The sequence below is a fragment of the Lipomyces chichibuensis genome (assembly GCF_038497645.1).
Source record: "Lipomyces chichibuensis strain CBS 12929 unplaced genomic scaffold V1513scaffold_80, whole genome shotgun sequence".
In the NCBI taxonomy this organism is placed as follows: Eukaryota; Fungi; Ascomycota; class Lipomycetes; order Lipomycetales; family Lipomycetaceae; genus Lipomyces; species Lipomyces chichibuensis.
Window position 1 is genome coordinate 1 of NW_027117532.1, and position 25,335 is coordinate 25,335.

The following is a 25,335-nucleotide window of genomic DNA, read 5'->3' on the forward strand; positions in this document are numbered from 1 at the left end:
CGCTACCCACAATTTTTTCTCCCGAATGGTGTTTTTGCTCGCCCAACGGAAAGGTGCTGTTGCTGATGCTGTCGCAGAATCGCGTCAAGATGGTTTTTGCTGATGCTGTCGCAGAATCCCGTCAAGATGGTCCCGGCTACCTGTGTCGTCAAGTCAGACAAGAACAGGATGATGCCCCTGCACCCAAGAAACGCAAACTGGACGACGAGTGCGTATGAACGCGCACTTGAATGAATTTTACGTAAGTGCAAAAAATGCGAAATTGTGCTAAATGGGAGGGTCATTAAAAAAAGAATCAGGTGTAAGCCATGTGGCTTATAAGCCGAAAACGAGTAGGACTCTCTCCCTGCCCTAGAGAAGAGTCCGAAATGCGCATTGGACAATATTTACGCACTAGGGGCAGATTTGTTGGCAACAGTGGAAGGACGGAAAATATTGATATTGCCCTGGACACATGTGCAGAAGTGAACGTTGTAAGCATTGATTTTGCGGAACGACATGGGCTGAAGCCATACTTCAAAAAATATCCCCAACTCCTAGAGGGAGCCGGAACTTTAATACCAAAGGCCTGCGGAGCATTCTGGGTTTCCTGGGAGATGATCGACTACCAGGGAATTGTGCGTTCCCACACGAGACCGTTCTTAGCAATTAAAAAGGGAGCGAGTGATGCCCCCTTATTACTAGGAGAACGCACTCTAGCGGAGATTGGCATAACAGTCTCGCTGAGAACTGAGGAGAATGGCGGAAATAAGTGGCAGTACGACCTACAGAATATTGGCGGCAAGTCCTTCATCAAGGCTGTGCTTGTAAGCGATTTGAGAAGACGCTGAGAAGGAGCCCGAAGGTGTACGTACTTGTTGCACAACATGTCCCTGAAAAGGATGAAAGTGACAATAATGGCGAGGGCAACCTCCCCAAGGAATTAAACAGTTATCAAGATGTCTTCTCAGCACATAATGCTGCCACATTGGCACCGAATCGAGAAGGGGTGGATTTAGCTATCGAGATGCACCCCGACAAAGAGCCTCCGTTTGGACCACTCTATCCGTTATCACAGACAGAGCTAGAGGCTCTGCGTCGATATCTGGAAGAAAACCTTGAAAAAGGATTTATTAGATCCTCAAAAAGCCCTGCGGGGTCTCCAATTCTGTTTGTACCTAAAAAGGATGGCACCCTGAGACTCTGTGTGGATTACAGAGGATTGAATAATGTTACAGTCAAGAACAGGTATCCTTTACCTTTGATCGGAGAGATCCTGGACAGAGTGAATGGCGCCAAAATATTCAGCAAAATTGATCTGAAAGATGCGTACTATCGTATCAGAATCAAACCAGGAGATGAATGGAAGACTGCCTTCCGTACTCGATACGGCCATTTTGAATATCTTGTGATGCCATTCGGATTGACGAATGCACCTGCGGCATTTCAAGCCTACATAAATCATGCCTTGCGAGGACTGGTGGACGATTTCTGTATAGTTTACCTCGATGATATTCTAGTTTTCTCCCGATCCGAACAAGAGCATGCAGAGCATCTTCGACAAGTCTGTGAAAGACTGCGGCAAGCTGAGTTATACGCACTCAAAGTGCCAGTTCTACAAAACGGAAATGGAATTTCTGGGTTTCATTATTAATCAAGAAGGAGTCAAGATGGACCCTAACCGGGTCAAAACCATTTCATAATGGAAAAATAACCCTCCTAAGTCATTTAGGGATGTTCAGGTGTTGTTAGGATTCTGCAATTTTTATCGACGATTTATCAAGGGATATTCCAACTTTGCTCGGCGTCTTACGAGCTTGATGAAGGGCAGTAAGAATGGCAAGAAAATAGGGAATTTTAACAAGGAGTGGGGCCACGCGCAAGAAAGGGCATTCATTCAACTGCTGAGTGCATTTGAGGAAGCACCTCTATTACAGCATTTTGACCCCGATCGGCCAATTCGAATAGAAACAGATGCGTCCAAATTTGGTTTGGGAGCAATACTGTCCCAATCGTTTGAATCGCGCTGGCACCCTATCGCTTTTTATTCCAGACAATTTAAGGGTTCCGAATTGAATTACGGGACGCCTGATCAAGAAATGATGGCCATTGTGGAAGCTTTCAAGCATTGGCGAAATTATTTAGAAGGCAGTACGTATCCTATAGACGTATTAACTGACCACCATAACCTACAGGGTTTCATGAAGCAACCAAGACTCAATGGCAGGCAAGCACGCTGGTGCTATTACTTGACACCATATGATTTCATGATTAAGTGGCGGCCAGGGTCGACAAACCCGGCTGATGCACGATCACGGTCTAAGTGGAAGGAAGTTCCACACGATCATTCTTCAGAATTGTTGGCTACGCTGGAGGCGAAGATTGCCCGCGTGCAACAGATTATCATTCCACAATTTTTGAGGTGCTGCGGTACCAAGATGAGGAATTGAAAGAACAGGTGACCCTGGAAGATGGGATAGAACCTGATAGTCCTATGTGGACGAATGTACCCCTGGAAGATGGGGCAGAGGCTGATCACCTCTTAAGACTGGTCAAGTTACAGTACCTGACTAGAAGACGAGCAAGGGCTGCGGTCCAAGCTGAGACACCAACGCAGACACCTAGTATAGGACTGCGAGAGTTGGTGGCCGCTGCACAGAAAGAGGATCCTTTTTGTCAGCGAGTAGTTAAAGATCTGAGGAGAGATCCTTTAACAAGACAGTCATACCAATATGCAAGCGACGGAATGTTGCTGTATAAAGGAAACAGACTGGTGGTCCCTAATCAACGAAGTCTTGTGCACGAGCTTCTGCGATTACACCATGATGCAGAGGTCGCTGGACACTGGGGCGTTCAAAAGACCTTAGTATTACTACAACGCAAGTTTAAATGGGAGGGCATGAGGCAAGACGTAGAGGAGTACGTTCAAACCTGTCCCGTCTGTCAGCGAAATGCTGCCCCCACACACAAACCATACGGACAATTACAAACCCTGCCACAACCAAGCAGGCCGTGGAAAGAAATTACGATTGATCTAATCACCCAACTCCCCATTTCTATGCGTGAAACTCAAGAATACAACGCAATCTTAACGGTCGTCGACAGATATACAAAAATGGCTATCTTTCTTCCAGTCAAAGACAGCATCGATGCACCAGAATTAGCTGAGCTTATGCACACTGAAGTAGAGCTCAGATATGGACCTCCGGCAGGGATTGTCTCTGATCGCGACTCGAGGATTACTAGTAAATTTTGGGCCGAAATTTGCTACTATTCCTTGGTCAAAGGAAGACTATCTACAGCATTCCATCCTCAGACAGATGGCCAAACAGAAATCTTGAACAGAATCGTTGAAAGCTATCTGCGAGCATTCACCAGCCTAGAACAGATGGATTGGGCAAAGTTGTTACCAACAGCTACCTTTGCCTACAACAGTCTCAACCATACGCTCAGGATGTCGCCGTTTCGCGCTATGTACGGCTACGACCCCGACTTCTACGTTGACGTCGCGGACGACGTCCCCGAGGGGGAGATACCAGCGGCTAAGGACAGGATCAAGAAGCTCCATGTTCTTAGAATGGGGCTTCGAGATCAATTCATAAAGGCACAGGAAAGACAAATAAAGAACTACAATCAAAAACATACGCCGATTGAGTTCAAGAGAGGCAGCCTAGTAAAGCTCTCTACTCGGAACCTGAAGCTGAAAAATAAAAAGCTTCAGCCGAGATTTGTTGGGCCTTTCAGAATAACAGAGGCAATTGGGCCTGAACAATATTCTAGGCTTCACGATGTGTTCCCTGTCCAGCTACTGGAAAAGTATCACCCGGGGGATATCGATGATCAAATGCCGATACCGGAACTAGAGGACGACCCTGCAGAGTATGAAGTTGAAGAGGTCAAGGACAAACAGACCATCAAGGGTAAGCTCCACTATTTGGTTAAGTGGACAGGGTGGCCTTCAGAGTACAACCAATGGGTTGCTGAGGAGGATATGGCCAACGCCCAACGTGCTATACGCACTTTTGAAAGATCCCGCCGCAAGAAATCTAAGCGGACACGAACAGGGTGAATATGAAGGGGTGAGTGAGACATTGTAGTGATTTTTGTCCGAAAGATAGCTATAGCTACATCGGTTTTCCCACTGCATGGATGATTTAATCCAGCAAATGCGTGTTTCAATAACTCAAGCTTACAAGGACGAAAGCTTTTGAAGGGGAGATAGTTGTAACAACCCCCCTCATCCCCGGAGTGGATTGGCATAAGACAAGGGAATGTGCATAAATAGATTTGCACATCACTAGCAGATGATATGACAAGGACTACAAGGAAATGTACATAAGTAAGGGAGATCTACATAGGAAGATCTACTATGTATTGATGTAAGATCGGCATAATGTGAGAAGGAGCCGGTGAAACAGGGAAGCGCCGGTCTCTCAGATGTCGGTCTATAAGAAGACTGCTTCAATCCTGAAATGAGAAGGCAGGCTTCAGTTGCTGAATTGATTAGCTTTTGAAAGACATTCTTACCCCACTTGTATACTCTCTCTTGTTACAGTGATCCTCCCTGAAACCCAAATACCTATTACACCGCACGCCGGGATGCCATTAAAATTCGTGGCCCCAAACCGTCGAGCTCCATAAAATTTCCTCGTCCCTCTCGGCCTTCTAAACACGACTGACCTTCGGGTGGTTCTGCATTCGTGTTTTAAAACAAGAACCAGGTCTTTTTTAACTTTCTATCTAGTGTGAGTATACAACTGTCGTTAAGTTTGCAAGGTCAATTATCGGCAACTGCTAATTTCGGGGTATTATTCTAGACAAACTATTTTCAGCATATGATGTCCTCATCCTCAAACCCGTTCTCGAACTGCAGTCCTCATACTGTCGACCCTTTTAGAGGCGAAGAGAATACTTATGGATCAGTTGAACTTAGCAATCCCGCCACTACATTAGAGTCCTCCAATGTCGAGAGCGAAATTGAAATTCAGCAAATTGATGATCTCGACGATGAGGATGCAATAAAGCCAACCCCTTTTCAATTTCTTTTTACCCGGCGATTTTGGATAATTCTATTCCATGGGCAAATACTTTCACTCTGTATTGTGGCTACCAATACGTTTACTACGTATTTGGCTGAGGATGGAAACAATATTCCGGCATTCCAGACATTATTCAACTACATTATTCTGAACTTGTTGTTCACCCCGTACACACTTTATAGGTACGTTTTGTCCGACGTCAAGAAGTGCCACTGCTGAGCTGTAACTAGATATGGATTCAAGAGATATTTTAAGATGCTCTACTACGATGGGTGGAAGTTTTTCATCTTATCTTTTGCAGACGTGCAAGGCGTAAGTCGGCGCAATTGTAGCACGTTCAGAGTATATTATTCTGACAGATAAAACAGAACTACTTCGTCGTAAAAGCCTACCAGTACACGAATTTGCTAAGCGCTGAACTTCTCGATAATTGGGCCATCGCGGTCGTTGTGGTTTTGTCGTTCCTCTTTTTGAAAGTGCGCTACCGTTGGAGCCAGATCCTTGGCATAGTTGTCTGTATTGCCGGTATGGTCCTTGTTGTCATTGGCGATCTGTTGACGGACAAAAACTACGTGGCCGTCGATATGGTTAAAGGTGACTTGTTTGTCATTCTCGGCGCGACATGCTATGGCATATCCAACACTTTCGAGGAATTCCTCGTCTCCAAGCGTCCAATATATGAAGTGTTGGGTCAGATGGGTCTTTTCGGAATGCTTATTAACGGAGTCCAAGCTGCCATATTTGAGCGTGAATCTATCAAAGAAGCCCATTTGGGTAGCCGTATCGCAGGCTGGTTCATTGGCTACACCGCGGCGATGCTTGTACTTTACTGCACGGCTCCGATTTTGTTTCGAATGTCGTCTGCTGCGTTTTATAACTTGTCTCTCCTCACCTCGGATTTTTGGGGTTTGCTCGTTGGTATTAAAGTCTTTGGATATTACGTCTTCTGGCTCTATCCGGTGGGTTTTGTTTTCACAGTTGGAGGTATGATCATCTACAACAGCATTGTGGGATCTTGGAATGGTGAGGCTGAAAAGCCGTGGCTGGGTGTCGGTCAGAGAGATGGTATTGCAGGTATTGGAACAGCCAAAACCAAAGCGGCAAATTCTAGCGAGACATATCTAGAGATGGACGTTTGAAAGCTGCATTGACCGGTAATTATAGTTGCTTTCCTATTTATGAGTCCTGCTTGATCGGGCCACTTTGCGTGACAGAAGACAGTTTAGAGACGGCCTGAATGGGATTAGATAATCTAAATAGATTTTATAAAATCTCAAATTGTCCTATATTCAACATTCCCATGACAGACCCAGTCTCCCATGTGTCATATTTCTTTCAGGATCCGATCCGTTGTCCTAGATAAGCCAATGACCGCTTTACCCACTCGATTATGAATGGACTTGTATTTTGGAAGCGTAAAATCTTCGGGGAACTCTGGTAGTTCATCTTCGAGCGCATATGCTTGGAGAATCCTGTAATGCCATTGGAGCGCTGGATTTGGATAGCGGCTAGGATCGTACCCTTTCGGCATTTTGATGGCGTTGACAATCTCACGGGCTTTGTCAATTAGTTCATTCGGAGCTAGATGAACGTTAGAAGTATCTGCTCATGACCAGCAAGACAAAAATAAGAAATACCTTTAACATCGTTATGTGGCTGAGCAGGGAAATCGCGGATATCATCCGCAAATGGTTGCTTAATAACAAAGATGCCAGCAGATTGCTTCTGCTCGTCTCGGCCGTTCTCGCGCTCAATAATTTCCGGACAGGCGACTAGAGCGGCCAAGAAAGGACTAGACCTGTTCGTAGCCTTTACCCACGCCAAGGCATATTTATTTTCATCCAACAGGCTGCTATGGAGAGCTGCAAATGTACGGATAGAGCCGACATAATCTTCCTCGGATGGGTAGATAAAATACGACGGTCGCATGTTGTATGACGGATCGCATAGCTGTATCGGTTTGAATCCGATTATGCGTATACCAGCTTCACCGATATTGCGCAATGACTGAATTTCCTCAGGCGCAAACGGCAGAACTTCTCCACCAAACTTGAAGCCTCTCTTCGCTTCGTCCTTGTCAATTTCTTCCATTTTAGGCTCGGCTTTCATGGCTCCCATATCCAGCGCGGTCGCGGTATCAGTGTAAGTGTATTGTGTGTGACTACGAGCAATAACTGCCTTTTCTCCTTCCTGCTCGTAAACATAATGAGACCGCTGTATTTCCTGACGCTTAAATAACACATATCCTTTGATTCCGATCGACAATTTTCCTGGAACTATTTCAAGTGGCACGGAAAAAATTGCATGTCGCGGTGTCTGCCGAGCTTTAACATGCGTCTTCATCTGTAATCCTTGCTTTGCTGTAATTAATATTGGCTGGATATCGACATAATCGTCGCTCCTGTAGCCACTGAATATGACATCTTCCCAAAATTTTGATGTATCGAAAGGCTGCATCTCAGTATACAGGAAAAACGGTTCGATTCTGACACCCAGCCCAATAAGGTCGTGCACGCGAGTTCGCGCTGATTTGCGGTAATCCGGTCTTGGATCGCTGGGATTGTCATTATTGGTTATAAGGAAAAGACGCTGGAACATATATGTGCCCGACCTACGTAGGGTTAGCTGGCGATATCCTATTATGTCACCACCGCCTTTTACGTACTTGGCGTTGAATTGTTGATTAGCACAGAATAGCGTGTTGACAATAGACGGAGGAGTATCTGATGGTGTGAACACACTATCAAATTTTTCGTCATCTACTTACATTAATATGTTGAAATATTACAGTAGATATATATGTGTATGTTTACCTTCTAAGATCTCCTTGATATATTTAATTTCCGATGCTTCGGGGACAGCAAGATCCATAAGCATTAGGCAGCTCTCATACGCAGGATCAGTCTGATCTTTGGTCCCAAAAAGGAGAATTCCAAAAGCATCACTGGGTTGAGATATTATTCGCTGCTGGAGCATCATGTATGCTGATTCTAGTGCAACTCGCGCAGCAGAGGTTGGTTCAGTCCCATCGTCAGCTTCGGCCGGATTGATCGTCGCGAGCATGGAAGGAGATACTTCGATGCAGTAGAGAATCGCATCCTTCTGATTTCGAAAGTCCTTGATACCGTTAGACTGGCTTATCAAATACAGTATGTACAATTGAACGTACAAATTCCTCGATCGCATCTTCTACATCGGGTAGTAGGTTCCTGAATAGTTCACTGTCCATGATGGCGGTTTGAGATCCTATTCCATGAGACAAACCAACCCAATATCCAACTCCTTTGATAATTTGGTGTTCGTTGGAATGACGTGACCCGGTTACACAATCTGCACCGACGTACGAATGCCGCTAACCATTTGATATTGCAAACCCTAGCCTCCGAGACACGAATTTGGAGATCGCGACTGACAGTGAATGATATCCCGGCATTCGACCGTTGCCCAAATAGTACTTTGCGGTCTAGCGTCTCAGTTGTATCTCTTTGCAATCTCTTTGCTTGTTAAGCGCAAGATTTAATCAATTCCAATTTGTCTCTCCTTGTTAGAGAATATCGCACCATCGCTATTGTATCGTCTCTGCAGCAGTAGGGTGTTGCAATATCCATCATCTTTGTCATCATTGATATTTCCTCCGCACTCCTGAACAGACTAGATGACTTTACGGCTATCATCAAGAGCGGTCATACGGCCGTTTGTGCTTAATTCCCGCGGATTGGCCACTGCTACCCATTTGCCAAAGATGAAGCGAGGACCAACTGTGAGTTTCATCCCGATGTTCACGATTGTTCATAATCGTTGACTGATTCCTGACAGGGCATTGTACTTCTTAACATGGGTGGTCCATCAACTATTCCCGAAGTATATGACTTTCTATACAGACTCTTCGCCGATAGGGATTTGATACCTCTTGGTCGATATCAGGAAACACTTGCCAGATTTATCGCGTGGCGACGAACGCCGAAAATTGAGCACCACTATGAAGAAATTGGCGGTGGCAGTCCTATTAGAAAATGGTCTGAGTTTCAGGCAACGGAAATGTGTAAGCGTCTGGACAAGTTATCGCCAGAGACGGCGCCTCACAAAGGTTACGTCGCATTTCGCTACGCAAAGCCATTGACGGCTGAGACATTGAATCAGATGCAGCAAGATGGCGTAAAACGTGCAATTGCGTTCACTCAGTACCCGCAGTATAGCTGTTCAACAACCGGAAGTAGTTTGAACGAGCTGTGGAAAGTTACTAAAAGTCTGGATCCCAATTCAGAAATTAAGTGGAGCGTCATTGATCGGTGGCCAACACATTCGGGCTTGGTCAAGACGTTTGCTCAGTTGATTAAAGATAAGCTCAATGAGTACGACCCGGAGGTACGGGATAAAGTTATCCTTTTGTTTTCTGCGCATTCCTTACCTATGTCGGTCGTCAATCGTGGAGACCCGTATCCTGCCGAAGTTGCGGCGACAGCTTACGGTGTTATGAGCGAGTTAAAGTTTACAAATCCGTACAGATTGGTGTGGCAGAGTCAGGTCGGGCCATCTGCCTGGTTGGGTGCTCAGACTTCGGATACGGTCAAGTCCTTGGTTAGGAAGGGCCAGACGAACATAATTCTCGTGCCCATTGCATTTACCAGTGACCATATCGAGACCTTACATGAACTGGATCTCGAGATCATTAAGGAGACGAAGGTGGAGGGCATAAAGCGGGCCGAATCCCTCAACGGCCAACCCATGTTTATCGATGCATTGGCCGATGTTGTCCACAACCATTTGAAAGATGGCGCAGTGGCAAGCAATCAGTATCCTATGCAGTGTCCAATGTGTACAAAGGAGGTGTGCAGTAACTCGCGGAGGTTTTTCTTAAGCCAGTGAGGTGCCAACTAATGAATGAATCTCTAATATATTGTGTACATGTTGTTCTGTTGATAAGACTGGATAGTTCTGTATGACGCAGTTTATATGTTATGAGATAGTCATAATAATTGGCAAAATAAAATCTATCGTGTGGAGAGCATCGCTCGGAAGACCTATAATATAGCTCTCCATTGTTAGCTTGAGTTGAAGCTTTTAGCTGCAGCGAGGGCGATTAACCCTAAACCGCTGTAGATGCTAACTCGAATTTCTAGCCAACGTTCTTGGGAGTGAGATTGATCCCGTTTCTGGAACCTGTCGCTTCATTTCCCTCTCGTACAGTTTAAATCTAGATGATAATCTGTAATAGAACATAGTGTGGGCTGATTAAAGCTTTCGTTAATTTCTACCAAGTATCTGGCCTCTCATGGAAGGAGGTCCTGAACGTGGAATTACTCTAGAGCGAGGTAAGATTCTATCAATGTCAAATCATGGTATGACCCGCATCTAAATCGAATCCAAAGGTCTCGTCAAAGGTCAAGAAATCCATTCACAGAATCCTGCAGTAAGTGTTACTTACAGGTGTTGATGGCGGGACATTTTTTTTCTGATTGGATTATTAGCGTCTAATAGAAAAAATCATTCGAGAACGAATATTGGATTCGCCCTATTGGAAAGAACAGTGCTTTGGCCTCACTGGTACGTTTGACAGACGCAGCTTTAGGATATTAACACTGATGAATACAGCCGCGACTTTGTGCGATCGTGCTGTCGAGTTGACTTACATCGGAGGACAGTACGGCCAGCAACGCCCGACGCCGTTCTTGTGTTTAGCATTCAAGGTGATACAGCTGCAACCAGAGAAAGAAATAATTCTGGAATATCTTGCAGCAGAGGATTTCAAGTATGTTGGAATACCTAGTTGTAATTTCGCGGCAAAATATCAGCATTTTGACCTTCTCTTTAGGTATTTGCGAGCCCTGGCAGCATTTTACATCCGCCTGACATTTCCTGCGGTCGACGTTTACAAACTTCTGGAGCCACTACTTGCAGACTATCATAGGCTAAAGCTAAGGAGCATGAACGGCTTTAGATTAATTTACATAGATGAGTTTGTGGATATGCTACTGACAGACGAACGAGTTTGCGATATCGCTCTACCACGGCTTCCCAAGCGGATTGTTTTGGAAGACATGGAAGAGCTTGAACCGCGGGAGAGCGCGCTAGGAAGTGAACTAAGTGATCTAGAAGGCGACAGCGATGACATAGGTGACATTGAAAGCAAAAATGGAATCAGTAGTAGAAGGCCAGTAGACGACTGACGCAACAACGCAAATATCGTACCGTAAGACGGGCATCTGTCATATATTCATTGTACACTATTATACTATATACAAAGCATGTTCTTCACACTTAACCTATAACGCCAATGACTGCTTTAAAACCGATATAAAACCATGACGGGTCACTTCTTATGTGTCGGAGGAGAGGGCTTAGGCATGATGCCAAACTATTAATAAGCCAAGTCAGTATATACATCGTTCGCAATATCCTGCAAGACGTCGGAAAGTGCCAACCTTTCTGAACAAGCTACAGATTGTATCCGACGGCTGAGCCCCCACGCCTAGCCAATACCGCGCGCGTTCAAAATCTATGTGCACTTCTTTTAGTTTCTTGTCTGGAGCACCAGGTAATGGCTTCGAATGCGCATCATAGGTGCCGATGACCTCGATCGGCTTCTTGTTAAGACCTCGTCTGCAGAAATGGGGTGGTTAGCATGAAAGGATAATCAACAGGAAGTAGCATTCGAACGCACTTGTTATCAGAGACAGTGATGTTATATATCGGATTGCGCTTGAGTCCCATGCGGACTAAACGTATTCTGACGCCCATTGTGACTGTGGTGTGGCAGCAGCGCAGATTAGAAACCGAATAGCAAAAACAGGAAAAGTTCGTAATATATTTCCAGAAGTTTGTGATTCGCAGTTGTCATCTGTAATCTGTGACTTTGTGACTTGCAGTCTTAGGTTACACTGAGTGAACTAAGCGTGGCTCGCATGCCCCTCGTCCGAATTATCACATGGCATTAGTGCAGTTAAGGCATTTAGTTTAGCAGTCTGCACGGTTGGGGTGTCAAGCAACAAAGTCGCTACTTCCCAGCATTTGTGCCAACCGTCGGCCAAGGTCCGGAAATACTATTAATGACGATTAAGCCGCCATCAACTTCCCCACCACGATGACCAGCTAACTATTTCTCCTTGTTGTACCTTATTTTCTCCCATCACCACAAGTCCTCCTTTATCCGTCTGCCGCATAGGCATGCTCCGTCGTCCATAACGTCTGCTTCCTGTCGACTTCGCAGCCTGCAACAAATGACCAATAGCGCCGCCTAAGAGCTCACTTCTGCTTCGTCTCGTCGTCACCGCGACGCCAGCATACACTCTCGACTCTGTGTCTTCGCGAGCAGATGTTTATCGCGTTCTTGTTCTGACCAGTCCCTGCCGACAACGCCATTCTTCGCTATTTTAGATTGTTAGCGTCCTGTTCATTTCTTCAACACTCACTGTCGCGGCACAGGAACGTTGCTATGTTTCTGAAGCGCGCCACAAGCTCCTTCTCGCTCTCGTCGAGCAACGCGTCTTCGCACAATGGCAGCACCACGAGTAGTAACCACACCGTTGATCTACCGCCAGACTTTGAACCACCGACGGTCCCACTCTCAGCGAAGTATTCTTCCTCGCTTGCTCCGCTACGTCGGAGCACCATTGGCAAGGGCTCAACTGCTGTCGTCAAGACCGTCTACTCTGTTAAGGATCACTCTAAAGTTTACGCTGTCAAGGAATTCCACCGCCAGGGGCCATACGAAAAGGAGCACGACTACAATGCGAAGCTCGCAGCCGAATACCAGATTGTCAAAAGGCTAAAACATCCAAACATAGTGCATACAGAAGATCTATGTCTTGGTCCACACCACCGATGGTGTCACGTTATGGAGTACTGCGCTGGTGGTGATCTATTCGCGTTGATCAAGCAATCACCGGATCCCATGAATGCACGGGAGCGAAATTGCTTATTTAAGCAATTGTTGAGAGGAGTCGCGTATCTGCATTCACAAGGAGTAGCGCATAGGGATATCAAGCCGGAGAACTTGCTCCTTACGCCTGACGGTACGCTCAAGATTTCCGATTTCGGTGTTTCACACGTTGTCCAAGAGAATCCACCAGACGGTCCTGTCAAGTTATGTACGGCTGCATGCGGATCGGAACCTTACATGTCACCGGAAGTCTTTACTCATGAAGTTGTCTTATACGATGCACGAGCATTAGACGTCTGGTCTTGTGCGATTGTGTATTTTTGCATGACATTTGGGGGGCATCCATTTACGAAGGCGGACATGTCAGATTCACGGTATGTGGCCTACAAGAACACGATTGATGTATTCAACAAGGAACACCCAGAGGCGGACTTTTCAAGTAATGAGTGCGAAGAGCTACCAAAGTTCAAAATGCTCTCGCCCTTCAGCTTATCTTGTCGGCGACTGCTATTGCGGATGCTTGATCCTGAACCGAAACGACGGTGCGCCATGTTCGACGCGGTCAACGACAGTTTTGTCAACCGGATAGAAGTCTGCTGTCCGACATCCGAAAACGATTCGTCTTCAACACAAGGTCTAGTCGACGCGACTGACAAGAATTCCCACAAGATGGTTGCCAAAGCGCAGATTAGACGAGTACACAGCCACTTCATATGCAAGAGAAAGGCATTTCAAGTGTGAAGATAACTTCGTTCCAAGATGAGAGTTTAGGCTGCTCTACGGCGGGCTTTCATTTCGGAGGGCTGTTTTTGAGGGAGTCTATTATGTCTGTCTGTATTGGGAATATAAAGTATTTTTGAAAGTTATTGGCCAGTTAGAGCAGATGTTTACAGTTATTTTTCTTTTGATTTCGTCACGTACACTTTGAACATTGGCCACTTCTGCGCGCGCAGTAATGAAAAGATTTTATTTTGGACGTTAATGGTTTGATTTTCACTAGGCGTCGTGTGGTTTGCCTCGCGAAGCGACTTGAATATATGTTGCCTGCAGGTTCAGGTTCAATCATCGATATCATCGTCGTCCATCATGACCACTGAAGGTACATTGTGGCATGTCATACTAGTCATATTCTAAACTTATTGCACATAACGCAGAGACCAACAAATGCTGGGTAACGACAATATTTTAATACTACAATACTCCGAAATAACCAGGCACAAAGCAACCATTTGACCACGTAACACATTACTAATATAATCTAGGAATGAACAAATAGGTACATACACTATTCCTGCTCATTATTCACACTACCATCATCTTGCGAGACCAGGCTCGACTCTCTGGCAAATCGGGCCTCCATCTCTCTCAACTCGTGTTCCCGAGCGAGCAATTCTTGCCGCTTTTCAGTGATTTCACGCTGCACCTTGAGTTCGATTTCTCGCAGTTTCTCTTCGTCTCGCCGTAACTGTTCTTCCTTGAGCAGGAATGACTGATTGGCAAGTTCTTCAGGATTCAGACTTGAACCACTAGTCCAAGTGTTAGATATGGTGCGACAATTGTGACCAAGAAGAACTTACAGATGACCTTCAACTCCACCGGATAATTTCTCAGTACGGTAGTTCTCGTACAAGAAGTCATGGGTAATCTCTTTCAATTCCGCCAGATGCGAACCCAGCAGAGCAGAACGCAAGGCTAAGAAATCTGAATGACGAGTATTTTCAACTAGAAAAGTTCAGAAAAATTTATATCCCTTCAATTGGCCGAAAACTCACCTTCAACATAGCCCCAAGGATATTGACGTGCGAGAACTTTCTTCCCACCAATTTCAAAGTAATCTACGCTTCCGATGATAGCAAACGGCAGCTTCGCTCTCAAGTCAGCGTTCTCTTCCACGGTCTGCTCGTCGTCCTCTTCGACATCATAGGGGAAATTGTAGATCGGAATCTTGTAATAATCGATATCCTCCATGATCAACTTTTTCGCATCCGCCAGTTCTGCGGGAGTCATGGTGTCTGACTTGCCGATCACAGGGATCACGTTGACGCGTGGCGACAAACGCCTCATGAGCTCAATGTCAAGTTCTCGAAGGCCGTGGCCTGTGGGAGTGATGAAGTAGAGCAGAACGTGTACACGGTTGTCGCGGAACCGAGGATTACGCTTGATGCGGGACTCCTCTGCCAGAATGTCATCATACTGGCGTTCGAGATACCCAATGATCTCAGCAAAGCTGCAGCAGTTGAGTTAGAACGCTATATCAGGCCCTTTGCGGAGACAGCATACCAAGCCTCATTGTTGACGTTGTCACCAAATCCAGGCGTATCCACAATCGAGAGCGAAACTCGAGTACCATACTCATCAAGATCTATCCGTCATATCAGCATTCTATATGCTCCTGTGTCTGCTATGGTCGTACATACCAATCGTGATAGGTCGAATATTAATGCCTTTATCCAAGTGCGCATTCTTGGAATCATATGTCTCCTCGGCCGCGGATTCAAGAACTTTCTTGCCACACAACGTGTTCACGAAAGTTGTGCGGCCTGTGCCTGAAATTCCAGCTACCATAATACAGAGCTGGATGCCTTTCTTGACGTTTTTTTTCCGATGAATCTGCATTCTAGTCGTCAGAAATTAACCAATTCGATACTCCACATTCGCACGAACACATACGCCGATTGAAGACATTTTGAAGTAAGTATCTTATCTCCAAGCTAATTTAGTTAAATCAGGCAGCTTTTGTAGAAAAGGGCCCAGGTCGAAGACTATCCTGTTTAAAAGGGGCCTGAAAGTTGGTGTTTGTGATACTCTTGCACGCGAGTTAAGGGGTGAAGCAACGCCAGCAACACACAGTCGCGTCGTAAACTTTATTTGGGTGACAACACAAATAAGGCAACACTTACATCTTCACAACGCGTCCGGCCCTAACCCGAGTGACAAAATAATGCACTGTTTCTATCTTTATATAACGTTCCAAGCTTTGATTTGATATATCACAGTACCATTATCTTTGCAGATCCTCAAGAGTATCAAGGAATCGTTAGCGAAATTAGTAATGGCAGCATCACGGGTAAGTGTGGATGCTACTCTTCGGTACTACGACTACGACTTTGGCCGAGAATGTAACATATCGGATGATAGTTGTATCTTTCTGCAAAAGGCGCAGCAGCGTTAGATGCCGAGTTAATGTCCTCTGGAGGTTTCTCATTGGATCAACTTGTACGTACGCCCTGCCATTCTGCTCATTATTAGTGTACGCTCATATCTCATCAGATGGAATTAGCCGGACTATCATGTGCACAAGCAGTCTACAAATCGCACCCACCGGAGTCCAAGAGAAAAGTGCTAATAATCGCTGGACCGGGGAATAACGGTGGCGACGGGCTCGTGGCGGCACGACACTTGAAGCTGTTTGGATATAACCCGATGGTGTACTATCCTAAACGACCCAATAAGGACCTTTACAACGTAAGCTCAAAATTCAATTCAGCGTTTGTCGATGGCCTGGCTAATATCGTGACCAGAGATTAGTCGCGCAGCTTTCTAATCTGAAAATCCCATTCACAGACGACATCGACATGGCAATAACCGAAACAGATCAAATCCTCGATGCAATATTCGGTTTCTCATTCCAACCGCCAATACGCGACCCTTTCGTCCATGTGATCGGCTTACTCGAGCTTACAAAGAAACCAGTCACCAGTGTCGATATTCCATCGTCATGGGACGTCGAGTTGGGTCCTCCAAGGAACGAAGAATTAGGTGCTGGATTTGTGCCGGATGTGCTTGTGAGTTTGACGGCGCCGAAGCCCGCGGCGAAGTTCTTTAAGGGCACACATTTCCTGGGTGGTCGATTTGTTTCGAGAGATATAGCAGAGAAGTGGGGATTTTCGCTCCCGGATTATCCAGGTGTGGATCAGGTTGTGGAGTTGCCAGTTGACAATGAAAAGTTGTAATATGTTGTTATATTGTGCTCTATCACCCAAGAAATGATAAAATATATAAGTTCATCAGTTAATATGACACACGTAATAACAAAGCTTAAGCCATCAGATCCGATAATAGCTTGCAGCTACTCCCAGCCAATTACACTCCAAAACCAAACCCAACCCAAAAAATAACCAAAGTGTAATCTGTGATACCAACTAAATCAATACAAGCAAATCCATCCTGTTAGATGTAAATGCGCTTATGCTCACTCCTCATCCGAAGCGTCATGATCGCCACGTGTTGTATTGCCGGACGACAACTCATAATCGTCGCGATATGCCGTGACGCCTTCGTGGATCTCATCGTTATTGTACAGACTTCCCTCTACGTTCTTAGATATAAATAATGAGCAAACGAAGATTGTTCCAAATATAAATAGAAATGCAAAAAAGACGGCCTTTGGATACCACCCGACAGTGTAAGCGTAAATGGTGGAAAAGATAGTTGGTGCGATAATTTGGCAAATGCTATGAAGGAGAGAGAGAGCACCTAACAGCGCTCCAACATTTTCCTTCGCGACATGTTTAGTGAGGGTTGATTGTAATGTTGGTGATGCGATACCCCCAACCGCACCAAGACAGCCAGCTATGCATCCGTTAGATATTCTGAAGAATGAGAGTAAGATAGATACACGTACACAGAGCAAACTCTACACTATTGCGTGACACCATGTATCCAAAGAATGCAATGAATTCGCAAATAATGGCAAATCGGATGAGTCTTAAATGTCAGTACCATTTCAACCAGGCCATAAAATATGAACATACGTAATATCAGAAAACGACGCCCCAACGTGGTGTAACCCGTCAGGATCTCTTGACCTCAGAAACTTCATAATCACCGGGAGAAGAACGATAAGCACAAAGGCTCTGACCGACCCTCCAATAGACATAAAATATCCGGCCTCGGTACTTGTCCATCCGAATGTAAACTCTGCGTATAAGATAATAATCATCATGCCGCCTGCGCCAGTGCCAAGTAACAACGTATCTATAAACGAGAGCAACACCAAGTTCTTTTTAATGACTGCACGAGTTCCGTCTTTTGGCACGAGAACTCTCAGAGGCTGCAGGAAGTTCATGCGGCGGACGAGCTCACGGACGCTGAGCGAGCGACCGGTATTAAACTCACGATTAAGGCGATGAGCTTCTTGGGCGTCAAGTCGATGCTGACGAGATACTGATTCCGGAATAGCAAAAAGCACAAAGAATACAAATACAATTTCAGTAATGATTGCGGCGTAGAATGTACTCAAGATACTGCCGGTTGTCTTCACCAGGTATCCGCCGAACGCGGGTCCAATGGCCATGCCGGCGAAAAGACACGCGTGAAACAACCCGAATGCGGTTGCTCGCTTTTCCGGTGCTGTACAATCTGTGGCATAAGCATGGGCGGTTGCCATCATAGCAGAAACAGATCCTGAGAGACCATCAAAGACCGCTCCGACCAAAAACCATCTGTAGCCATAGAGGCTCGTGGATTTGGCGGCCAAGATTAAGATAAGATTCGACATCTAGCGTTATTAGTGGACATTACATCGTCATCCGAAAATTGACCGCTTACCAATGGACCTAGCGCAGTGATAGCCAGCACTGGGCAACGGCCAATGCGATCCGAAAGCACACCCATCTTCGGGCTGATTACGGCGGCTATTGTTGACCATTAACATTTATTCAAAAGAGATTTTTCAACAGTACTCACCCAAAATCCCGTGGATTAGACTGACACTCATGTTGAACTTGGAAACACGCGCATGCATTTCGGCTGTCTGGCAGTTGCGGTCCACGTCCGCAAGTGCCTTCACCAGCTCATCAGTGGTCAAGTCTTGTTCAGCGTAATGCACCCTGCAGATGAGGGACAACAGAAGATTTAGCTTTGGAGCTATCAGCCTAATTGGTGGTCAGATCCTACCGAGAGTTCTGGTGTATGTAAACCTACCCTCCGTAAGACAATGTCAGAAGCAGAAATGCAGGCAGGATAAGGTAAATCTGGTTTCGATCAGACATTAGCAGGCTACAGTCAGTGTGCGTAAAGCGACTCATACAGAGGCAGTCTTATACCACGGTAAGCTTCCATGAGTAAACCTGATATGGGTACCAGGGCTTGAACCAGTGTCGGAGCGAGATTGCCAATCGTGAGCACCTCGTGCAGAATCGCCAACATATAGAGTAGACGGGACCGCTGGACGTTTCAGCGCATGCCGACTTCGGGGTGGGTCACTGTTAGTGAATTAGTTGTGGCACATGTTCATGACAGAAAGATATAGTAGCATACGCCACTGCGTGGACTTCATAACCGATGGCGGGCTCTATAAGCAGATTTGCGGCCTCCTCGTCTCTGACAGTGAGGATATCCGTCATAGCTGTCTATCCTCTTTGGCGAAAGTCTTGCGCCGTTGCTGTGAGTGCTACTGGTACACTGAAGGTGAACAGCGGAGCAGAACCGGCAGTGTGTGGTGGTCGGAGGTGAGGGTCTCTAGTAGATAAGGTGCGCGTGACGCGCGGCGCCGAAAGCGCTCCGGCTGGTGAGTGGCTGGTATATTCGCTGAACAATTACCCGTACAGGACGAAATTGTCAGCAAAGGCAATTATAATTACGACAGGTTCGGAATTTCACAATCGTTGCAACTATATTTCTACGTCATGCACGCTGCGAAATGGTTGTGCCAAAGCTTCACTAACATGCGGGAAGTCGGTACTGGGGAAGATATGGAAACCTTCGCGAGATTGAAGGCAAGTGCGGCGAGCTAAGGACATCCCATCTATCTACCCCGCTGCCAGGCAATTGATCCAGCAATATATGAAAGATTGAAGCAATAGCCACTACATTAAGATGTTGCCGCGAGTGCTGAGGAAATTAGGCGGCATATGAGAATCTCAAGCGAATAGTTGAAGTTACGTATTATCCACGCTAGACAAAATTGTGCGATAAGTTCGATAAATCACCTCATGTTTTGCAGCATTTCAGACAAACAACACCAAATCCGCGCAAAGTGCAAAATAAGCTAAATAGGTCACGGTGAATATGCGATTGACAGTCAACTAATATATCCTGCCAGTCGCGCGACTTTATACTCATTTATCATCTTTTGATATTGGCGACTAACATTGGACAAGTGACAGATGTGAGGCTTGGCTTGGTCTTATCGATAGGGACAACGGATTATGAACCTTAACTTGCAAGTTCCCGGCACAACCCTAAAACTGGGTTCAGGGTTCTGCTCGAGTTTGTGCCCCCCTTGCGAAGTCTAGTGGAGCATAACTGAAGACCTCGGGCGATGACAATTCGTTGAGTCATGGATTTGTTTATATAATAGATAGTATTAAAAGGCGAGCAGAACACATAAATCATAAGCTAATATGCCCAACCACTATTTTGTCGTATTTACCTATCAAATCCAGCATATTTCGGTGATCATAGCTTAACTTCTTCAAGCTATGTGATTGTCTGCCCCCATGCAAGCAGCAATTGAGAGCAACGATAACCCAAGTCGGTGCATGGTACGTAGACATATTCAATTCAAAAAAAATACTTTAATAGATTTCTTATGAATGAGTTAAATTTCGCCCGTGACTATGGCGCCGGTATGTCATGAGGAAGGTTGTGGGTATGGGGTATTCAGCCCGTCACCTGACTTTTAATAACGTCTCACAATGACGACAACTACACTTTGTTAATTTAATTGCATCATATACGCATTTGAATCGTTAATCATTACGGACAGACTCGTATAGTCAACGACGATGTGTGGCCGCTATTCCATGCACTTGGTAAGAAAGTTGACTAGGATTGTATTGTCAAGACCACCGCTAACAACACAGCCCTTGAATGTGTTGCGCGATCACATGCGCGAAGACGGCATAGAGTTAGATGAATTCACGGATGATGGTGAAAATCTGTACTATCCAACGTAAGTATCACGTTTACTGGGATGAAGGTAATGGATCTTTTGTTAAACATACTCACTGACTAGGAATAATATCCGGCCGACGACTTATCGCCCAGTCTTCTATCGTACAGGTGACTCGGGCAACGAGCATCTTGAAGGACGCGTAATGCGGTGGGGCTTTGTGCCATTTTGGTCTAGTGAAATTAGCAAGCGGGACCCGTAAGCTGCATGGTTGTTGTTGAGCTGTACTTGGACCGCAAAATTGGCTAACACATTTTGTAGTCCGGTTATTAACGCCAGGGCGGATAACCTCGGCGGTAAGATGTGGTCAAAAGTGTTCAGACACGGTAGCCGATGTGTCGTTCCAGCTGACGGATACTATGAATGGCTTAACTTAGCAAAGGCGAAGGATGGCTCATCCATGGCTAGCACTTCGGACCGGAAGGCTCCCTATTTCGTACGGCCCCAAGATAGCTCGCAGTTAATGTATTTTGCTGGCTTGTACTCCGAGACGTATTTGAAACCATCCACTCAGCGCCTTTCATCAGATGATGCTCAAGCAAATCCAGAGGAGGAAGAGACTAGTGAAATTAACAGTGCGAAGAAGAACAGAAAAGTGCTCTATTCGTTTACAATCGTCACGACAGATGCCACGGAAAGCATGAAATTCCTTCACGATAGAATGCCACTCATACTTTTTGCGGGCACGCCTGAGTTGGACAATTGGCTTAACCCGAAATTCCAGCCAGTTGAATTGCTGCAATTACGCAATAACGACGAGGAGATTGCCAAGAAGATAGTGGCTTCGAAAGCCGAGATATACTTGGCTGGACCTCGCGCGGGACAACGAATTGATGATCAGAAGGGCTCGATATCTCAGTTTATTGGTAAGAGTTCGTCAAAAAAAAGAACTCGTAGAGAAATGGACATCGAGAATGAAAGTACAGTTAAACAGAGAAACTCGGAAGAGTCCACTTTCAATGCACCTGCTGAGTCTACAATGAAAACTGAAGGAAGTGCCAAATTAATAGCCTCTGAAGCAATACTGGACACTTCTGTTACTCCAAGAAAGAAGGAAAAGCTGTCTCCTCGGAAGTCATCGGTCGAGAAAAAAGTAGCGCTAACTGGTCCAGACCAAAAAAATAAAATCACAAGTTTCTTTACTAAGAAAAATTAGCGGCAATTTGGAAACAACGGCGTGGAGATAGTATGAACATATGATCTTTTGGAGTTTACCTTGGGTGCGACGGTATTCTACGGAGTTTGATTCGTTATGCTTGGGAATAAGACATTGTATTACTGACAAAATGAATGTTCTTATAATTTTCCATATTGAGGCTTACTTTTTGACATTGTCGAAGCGACAGCACGTTTCATATCCTTTCCAATAGCGAATGCGTTCCACGTGGCTGTATATTCTAAGCCATCTTGGACAGTCCTATCCCTGCTGTAATTTATTAAATGCTTCGATCCCTGCACTGCCACTGGCGATTTTGCCACAATTATTTTTGCGAGCTCGAAAGCAGCCTCGAGGCCATCTTGTTTGCTCTCAACAACGTTAGATACGAACCCTTGGATATGTGCTTCTTGGGCGCCGAAAACACGAGCGGTGTATACAACATCTTTACACCACGACAGTGAATTAACCACTTTGGGGAGCCTTTGGAGTGTGCCGATATCAGCTGCCAGCGCAATATCGATTTCTTTGACTGAAAATTGTACGTCGGAAGTGCAGATTCTAATGTCGGTGGCAGATAGAATGTCGATCGCTAGGCCAAACGCGATGCCATGGGCCAATCCTATGACAGCTGACGAGAGCGTTAGAAAGTTTCATCCCTTGTCATTATATAAATTGCGGTGGGATCATACGCTTCGAACAATTTTCTATCGCGGATATGGAATCCTCCAGAAGAGTTTTAGTAGAGTCGTTGAGGTGTTAGTAGCCTCAACATACCTGAAAGTCTCGAATGGCCTTACGCGTCATAAACCGCGCTCGCTCTTCTTCGTAGTCGCCGCCGTTGAGCATTGCAAGCAACTCAGGGGAAAGCTCAAGTCCGGAGGTAAACGCCCTCTCTCCGGCACCTGACAATATAGCTATGCGAACATTAGGATCGGTTGAGATTAAATGGAAAATATCGCGTAATTGTGTCCAAGTGCTTAAGAGTCGCAGAATGAATGTTAGTGCTTGCTTAGTTCGCGATACAGATGAAGCAAATTCATCCCAGAAACTACTAACTCTTTGTTGAACGCGTTGAGTTTTCTTGGCCGATTAATCTCAACGTGCGCCACGAACTCCGCTGGGAAATAAATATTGAAATATGAAAATTGTGAGTAGTCAACAGAACTCATTCCTGAAGCGGTCCTATGACAGACAAGAACAGAATGTTGACCAAGATACAGGGGCGTGAGAGGTAGAACTGATATTTATCTACCAGCGTCGATGTCATCTGATGATGAAAATGAAATTGTGGGGTAAGTTTATTTCGACTGAAAGTGGCGGCCGGATTCCTCGGCTAACCACGCATCAACAGCCACCGAACCTCCACTCAACTAGCACTTCACATCCTAGTCGAAGAGCACTAGTGTGGACAGGATAATCTAACATAGCGATAACTTATAGTATTCTCTACGGCATTTGATTACATGTCCGTGGAGGGAGTCCGGCGCGGCCATGGTAAATTTAATGCCGGTTGCAGAACCGAGGCGCCGCAGAAGCTCTAGAACCCTTGACGCGATGCTCCGGTTGATGACGACATATACGCAGCGTGCCGGCGCCCGCGCAGACAGCCGCACCTAAGCCAAATTATCCGCGCTATCTAAAATGATCGCCCAAAGAAGCGATCTCCACAAGACCCTTGCATGATGACGAAAAATGCGCTCGATATCCCTCCTGGTCAGCATTTTGCATCACCTTCCCAAGAGTTGTTAGAACACCACGCCAGTCCCCTACCCCATCTTTCCTTGCTCACCAAGTTCTCGACTCAGGCTGCTATGTCTCCGGTTTTGGCGGCTTTCGCCCGCTTGCGTACTGGCCATTGTCTCGACTCTTCTGCATCCATGTCGCTTGCCGCAATATCCGGTTGCGCGTCCCCTCCCTTAATTTCGCGCCCGCCTACATTATCGCCCAAGTTGGAGCCGCTGGCGACTTTGGGTCTCATCGCGTTGGTGATATTATCGTCACTCACTCCTGTCAATGCCGTGAACAGCCTGCTCCCGAATCTCACAGGAAATTCGACTATGGAAAGCAACGTGACTGCGATCACAAATTCAACTTCAAATTCCACATTACCGTCGAACTCCAGCTCCACAACACCGGAAACGTTTATGCAGAACCTAGGCGGCTTCTCCAAACCAAACGCAGTCGTCAACTTCTATTTCATCTTCCTGATCTTGCTTGCTGTCATCGGATACTTTGCATTCCGTTACTTCCGGAAACGGAGCCGCGCTCGCCGTGTCCGCGCCGTACATGCCCGCAGAACCCAGGCCCTGCGGCAAGACATTGAGATAGCCACGGGCAGTACACGACGTGGCTCGCACTACCCATTTGCAGATGACCCTGACGAAAATCATCAGCAGATGTCACAAGCCCATCCAACCTTCAGAAGTATTTTCGGCAACGGTACGTGGCGTTCATCATCATCATCACCGCTTCCACCTCCTCCGTACGCACCTGCGAACGGAGACACTTCACGACCCGATATTGCATACTTAGGCGGCGCCCCACTACCAATTTACGAGGATATTATTCTCGAAGAGGAGGAGGAAGAAGACGAAGATGGAAACAACATTTCACGTGGACGAGCTCCTAATTCGATCCCGGAAGGATTGATATATTTCAATAATCGCGAGTCGGACAATACTGTTGTGGACGGTGACCGCTTAGTTAGACGGCGTGGGACTGAGAGCTCGGACAGTAGTAGCCAGCACACTACTGAATCCACCAGCACCAGTGGGAGCGAAGCTGCGAGCAACGAAAGGGGCTCCCGCGAGATAATGAGGATCATACGATAGCCGTAAATCCTATCCATTGCATCACAAATGTTAGAAGACCGCAGAATCTTGCCTCAAGAGATGATTAGACATGCACATAGGCCAACAAAACATGTTTGTATATGTGCATATTGTACATAGATGCGTCTTAGATATATAACGTCGTTCAGCGTGTATAGAACAGGTAATTTATTATTCAGGATTCGGCAATACAATGGGTTATTTAATTTTGTTCGCATATGGCACTATTCGCAACTGTCCGTGCACTTGTTCTCTGTCAAAGTAACGGGTGACCATATGCCCACTAGTTTGTTGAAACGCATGGCTTAACGACTGGAAATGAATTGTTTTTTAGGTATATTTGACGTCATATAGTTGGATTGTATTTCGAAGGATAAGCATATAGGTGTTTCGTTCGTGTTGGTAATATGGTTCCAAGTGTCCATTTGTTCGAGTGTCGTGTGGATTGATCAATAAATATGAAATGCCAATAACTAAAACGTAGATTTATTGTGTCTGTCTCTCGGATATTGGTGGGCCTCTTGTATGTTAATTTTCCCAGGCTAAACCAT

At 45.8% G+C, this 25,335-nt stretch overlaps 13 protein-coding genes across 13 annotated transcripts; 8 read left to right on the plus strand and 5 right to left on the minus strand.

The window, feature by feature from the left end:
• The first annotated feature begins 57 nt into the window (after positions 1-57).
• Positions 58-240, plus strand: V1513DRAFT_454709 (uncharacterized protein). Its single transcript, XM_066899413.1, has one exon. The coding sequence runs from the start codon at positions 66-68 to the stop codon at positions 216-218; it is 153 nt and encodes a 50-aa protein (XP_066750493.1). The 5' UTR covers positions 58-65; the 3' UTR covers positions 219-240.
• Positions 241-4,458: 4,218 nt separating this feature from the next.
• Positions 4,459-6,378, plus strand: V1513DRAFT_318525 (uncharacterized protein). The gene is made up of 4 exons (XM_066894673.1): positions 4,459-4,724; positions 4,797-5,200; positions 5,249-5,330; positions 5,387-6,378. Exons 2-4 carry the CDS (start codon positions 4,815-4,817, stop codon positions 6,155-6,157), a joined length of 1,239 nt encoding a protein of 412 aa, XP_066750494.1. The 5' UTR covers positions 4,459-4,724; positions 4,797-4,814; the 3' UTR covers positions 6,158-6,378.
• On the minus strand, positions 6,204-8,383 carry V1513DRAFT_454715 (SPOC like C-terminal domain-containing protein). The gene is made up of 4 exons (XM_066899414.1): positions 8,188-8,383; positions 7,832-8,135; positions 7,684-7,777; positions 6,204-7,629 (listed from the first exon to the last, which is right to left on the minus strand). The coding sequence occupies exons 1-4, from the start codon at positions 8,245-8,247 to the stop codon at positions 6,600-6,602; spliced, it is 1,488 nt and encodes a 495-aa protein (XP_066750495.1). The 5' UTR covers positions 8,248-8,383; the 3' UTR covers positions 6,204-6,599.
• Positions 8,258-10,042, plus strand: V1513DRAFT_481778 (uncharacterized protein). The gene is made up of 2 exons (XM_066900369.1): positions 8,258-8,778; positions 8,835-10,042. The coding sequence occupies exons 1-2, from the start codon at positions 8,674-8,676 to the stop codon at positions 9,882-9,884; spliced, it is 1,155 nt and encodes a 384-aa protein (XP_066750496.1). The 5' UTR covers positions 8,258-8,673; the 3' UTR covers positions 9,885-10,042.
• A 115-nt stretch (positions 10,043-10,157) lies between these two features.
• V1513DRAFT_454717 (PRP38 family-domain-containing protein) lies at positions 10,158-11,318 on the plus strand. Its single transcript, XM_066899415.1, has 5 exons — positions 10,158-10,330; positions 10,388-10,428; positions 10,487-10,562; positions 10,611-10,767; positions 10,831-11,318. The coding sequence occupies exons 1-5, from the start codon at positions 10,291-10,293 to the stop codon at positions 11,183-11,185; spliced, it is 669 nt and encodes a 222-aa protein (XP_066750497.1). The 5' UTR covers positions 10,158-10,290; the 3' UTR covers positions 11,186-11,318.
• On the minus strand, positions 11,205-11,806 carry V1513DRAFT_454720 (mitochondrial ribosomal protein s24). Its single transcript, XM_066899416.1, has 3 exons — positions 11,680-11,806; positions 11,441-11,618; positions 11,205-11,373 (listed from the first exon to the last, which is right to left on the minus strand). The coding sequence occupies exons 1-3, from the start codon at positions 11,754-11,756 to the stop codon at positions 11,329-11,331; spliced, it is 300 nt and encodes a 99-aa protein (XP_066750498.1). The 5' UTR covers positions 11,757-11,806; the 3' UTR covers positions 11,205-11,328.
• Positions 11,807-12,103: 297 nt separating this feature from the next.
• Positions 12,104-14,111, plus strand: V1513DRAFT_454721 (kinase-like domain-containing protein). Its single transcript, XM_066899417.1, has one exon. The coding sequence runs from the start codon at positions 12,451-12,453 to the stop codon at positions 13,636-13,638; it is 1,188 nt and encodes a 395-aa protein (XP_066750499.1). The 5' UTR covers positions 12,104-12,450; the 3' UTR covers positions 13,639-14,111.
• V1513DRAFT_406781 (Septin-domain-containing protein) lies at positions 13,874-15,702 on the minus strand. The gene is made up of 6 exons (XM_066895640.1): positions 15,568-15,702; positions 15,315-15,507; positions 15,178-15,259; positions 14,670-15,124; positions 14,475-14,619; positions 13,874-14,423 (listed from the first exon to the last, which is right to left on the minus strand). Exons 1-6 carry the CDS (start codon positions 15,580-15,582, stop codon positions 14,183-14,185), a joined length of 1,131 nt encoding a protein of 376 aa, XP_066750500.1. The 5' UTR covers positions 15,583-15,702; the 3' UTR covers positions 13,874-14,182.
• A 41-nt stretch (positions 15,703-15,743) lies between these two features.
• On the plus strand, positions 15,744-16,906 carry V1513DRAFT_454729 (YjeF N-terminal domain-containing protein). Its single transcript, XM_066899418.1, has 4 exons — positions 15,744-15,964; positions 16,036-16,113; positions 16,168-16,362; positions 16,419-16,906. Exons 1-4 carry the CDS (start codon positions 15,950-15,952, stop codon positions 16,848-16,850), a joined length of 720 nt encoding a protein of 239 aa, XP_066750501.1. The 5' UTR covers positions 15,744-15,949; the 3' UTR covers positions 16,851-16,906.
• Positions 16,907-17,089: 183 nt separating this feature from the next.
• Positions 17,090-18,890, minus strand: V1513DRAFT_386284 (major facilitator superfamily domain-containing protein; the record flags this gene model as incomplete). The annotated part of the gene is made up of 6 exons (XM_066895246.1): positions 17,090-17,469; positions 17,522-17,604; positions 17,652-18,397; positions 18,448-18,533; positions 18,586-18,773; positions 18,823-18,890. 6 exons carry the CDS (start codon positions 18,888-18,890, stop codon positions 17,090-17,092), a joined length of 1,551 nt encoding a protein of 516 aa, XP_066750502.1.
• A 1,755-nt stretch (positions 18,891-20,645) lies between these two features.
• Positions 20,646-21,950, plus strand: V1513DRAFT_461151 (uncharacterized protein; the record flags this gene model as incomplete). The annotated part of the gene is made up of 4 exons (XM_066899883.1): positions 20,646-20,654; positions 20,706-20,794; positions 20,858-20,992; positions 21,056-21,950. The coding sequence occupies 4 exons, from the start codon at positions 20,646-20,648 to the stop codon at positions 21,948-21,950; spliced, it is 1,128 nt and encodes a 375-aa protein (XP_066750503.1).
• Positions 21,951-22,047: 97 nt separating this feature from the next.
• On the minus strand, positions 22,048-23,444 carry V1513DRAFT_454746 (ClpP/crotonase-like domain-containing protein). Its single transcript, XM_066899419.1, has 4 exons — positions 23,010-23,444; positions 22,728-22,929; positions 22,643-22,676; positions 22,048-22,581 (listed from the first exon to the last, which is right to left on the minus strand). The coding sequence occupies exons 1-4, from the start codon at positions 23,120-23,122 to the stop codon at positions 22,091-22,093; spliced, it is 840 nt and encodes a 279-aa protein (XP_066750504.1). The 5' UTR covers positions 23,123-23,444; the 3' UTR covers positions 22,048-22,090.
• Positions 23,445-23,689: 245 nt separating this feature from the next.
• Positions 23,690-25,255, plus strand: V1513DRAFT_454747 (uncharacterized protein). Its single transcript, XM_066899420.1, has one exon. The coding sequence runs from the start codon at positions 23,765-23,767 to the stop codon at positions 24,782-24,784; it is 1,020 nt and encodes a 339-aa protein (XP_066750505.1). The 5' UTR covers positions 23,690-23,764; the 3' UTR covers positions 24,785-25,255.
• Positions 25,256-25,335: the final 80 nt, after the last annotated feature.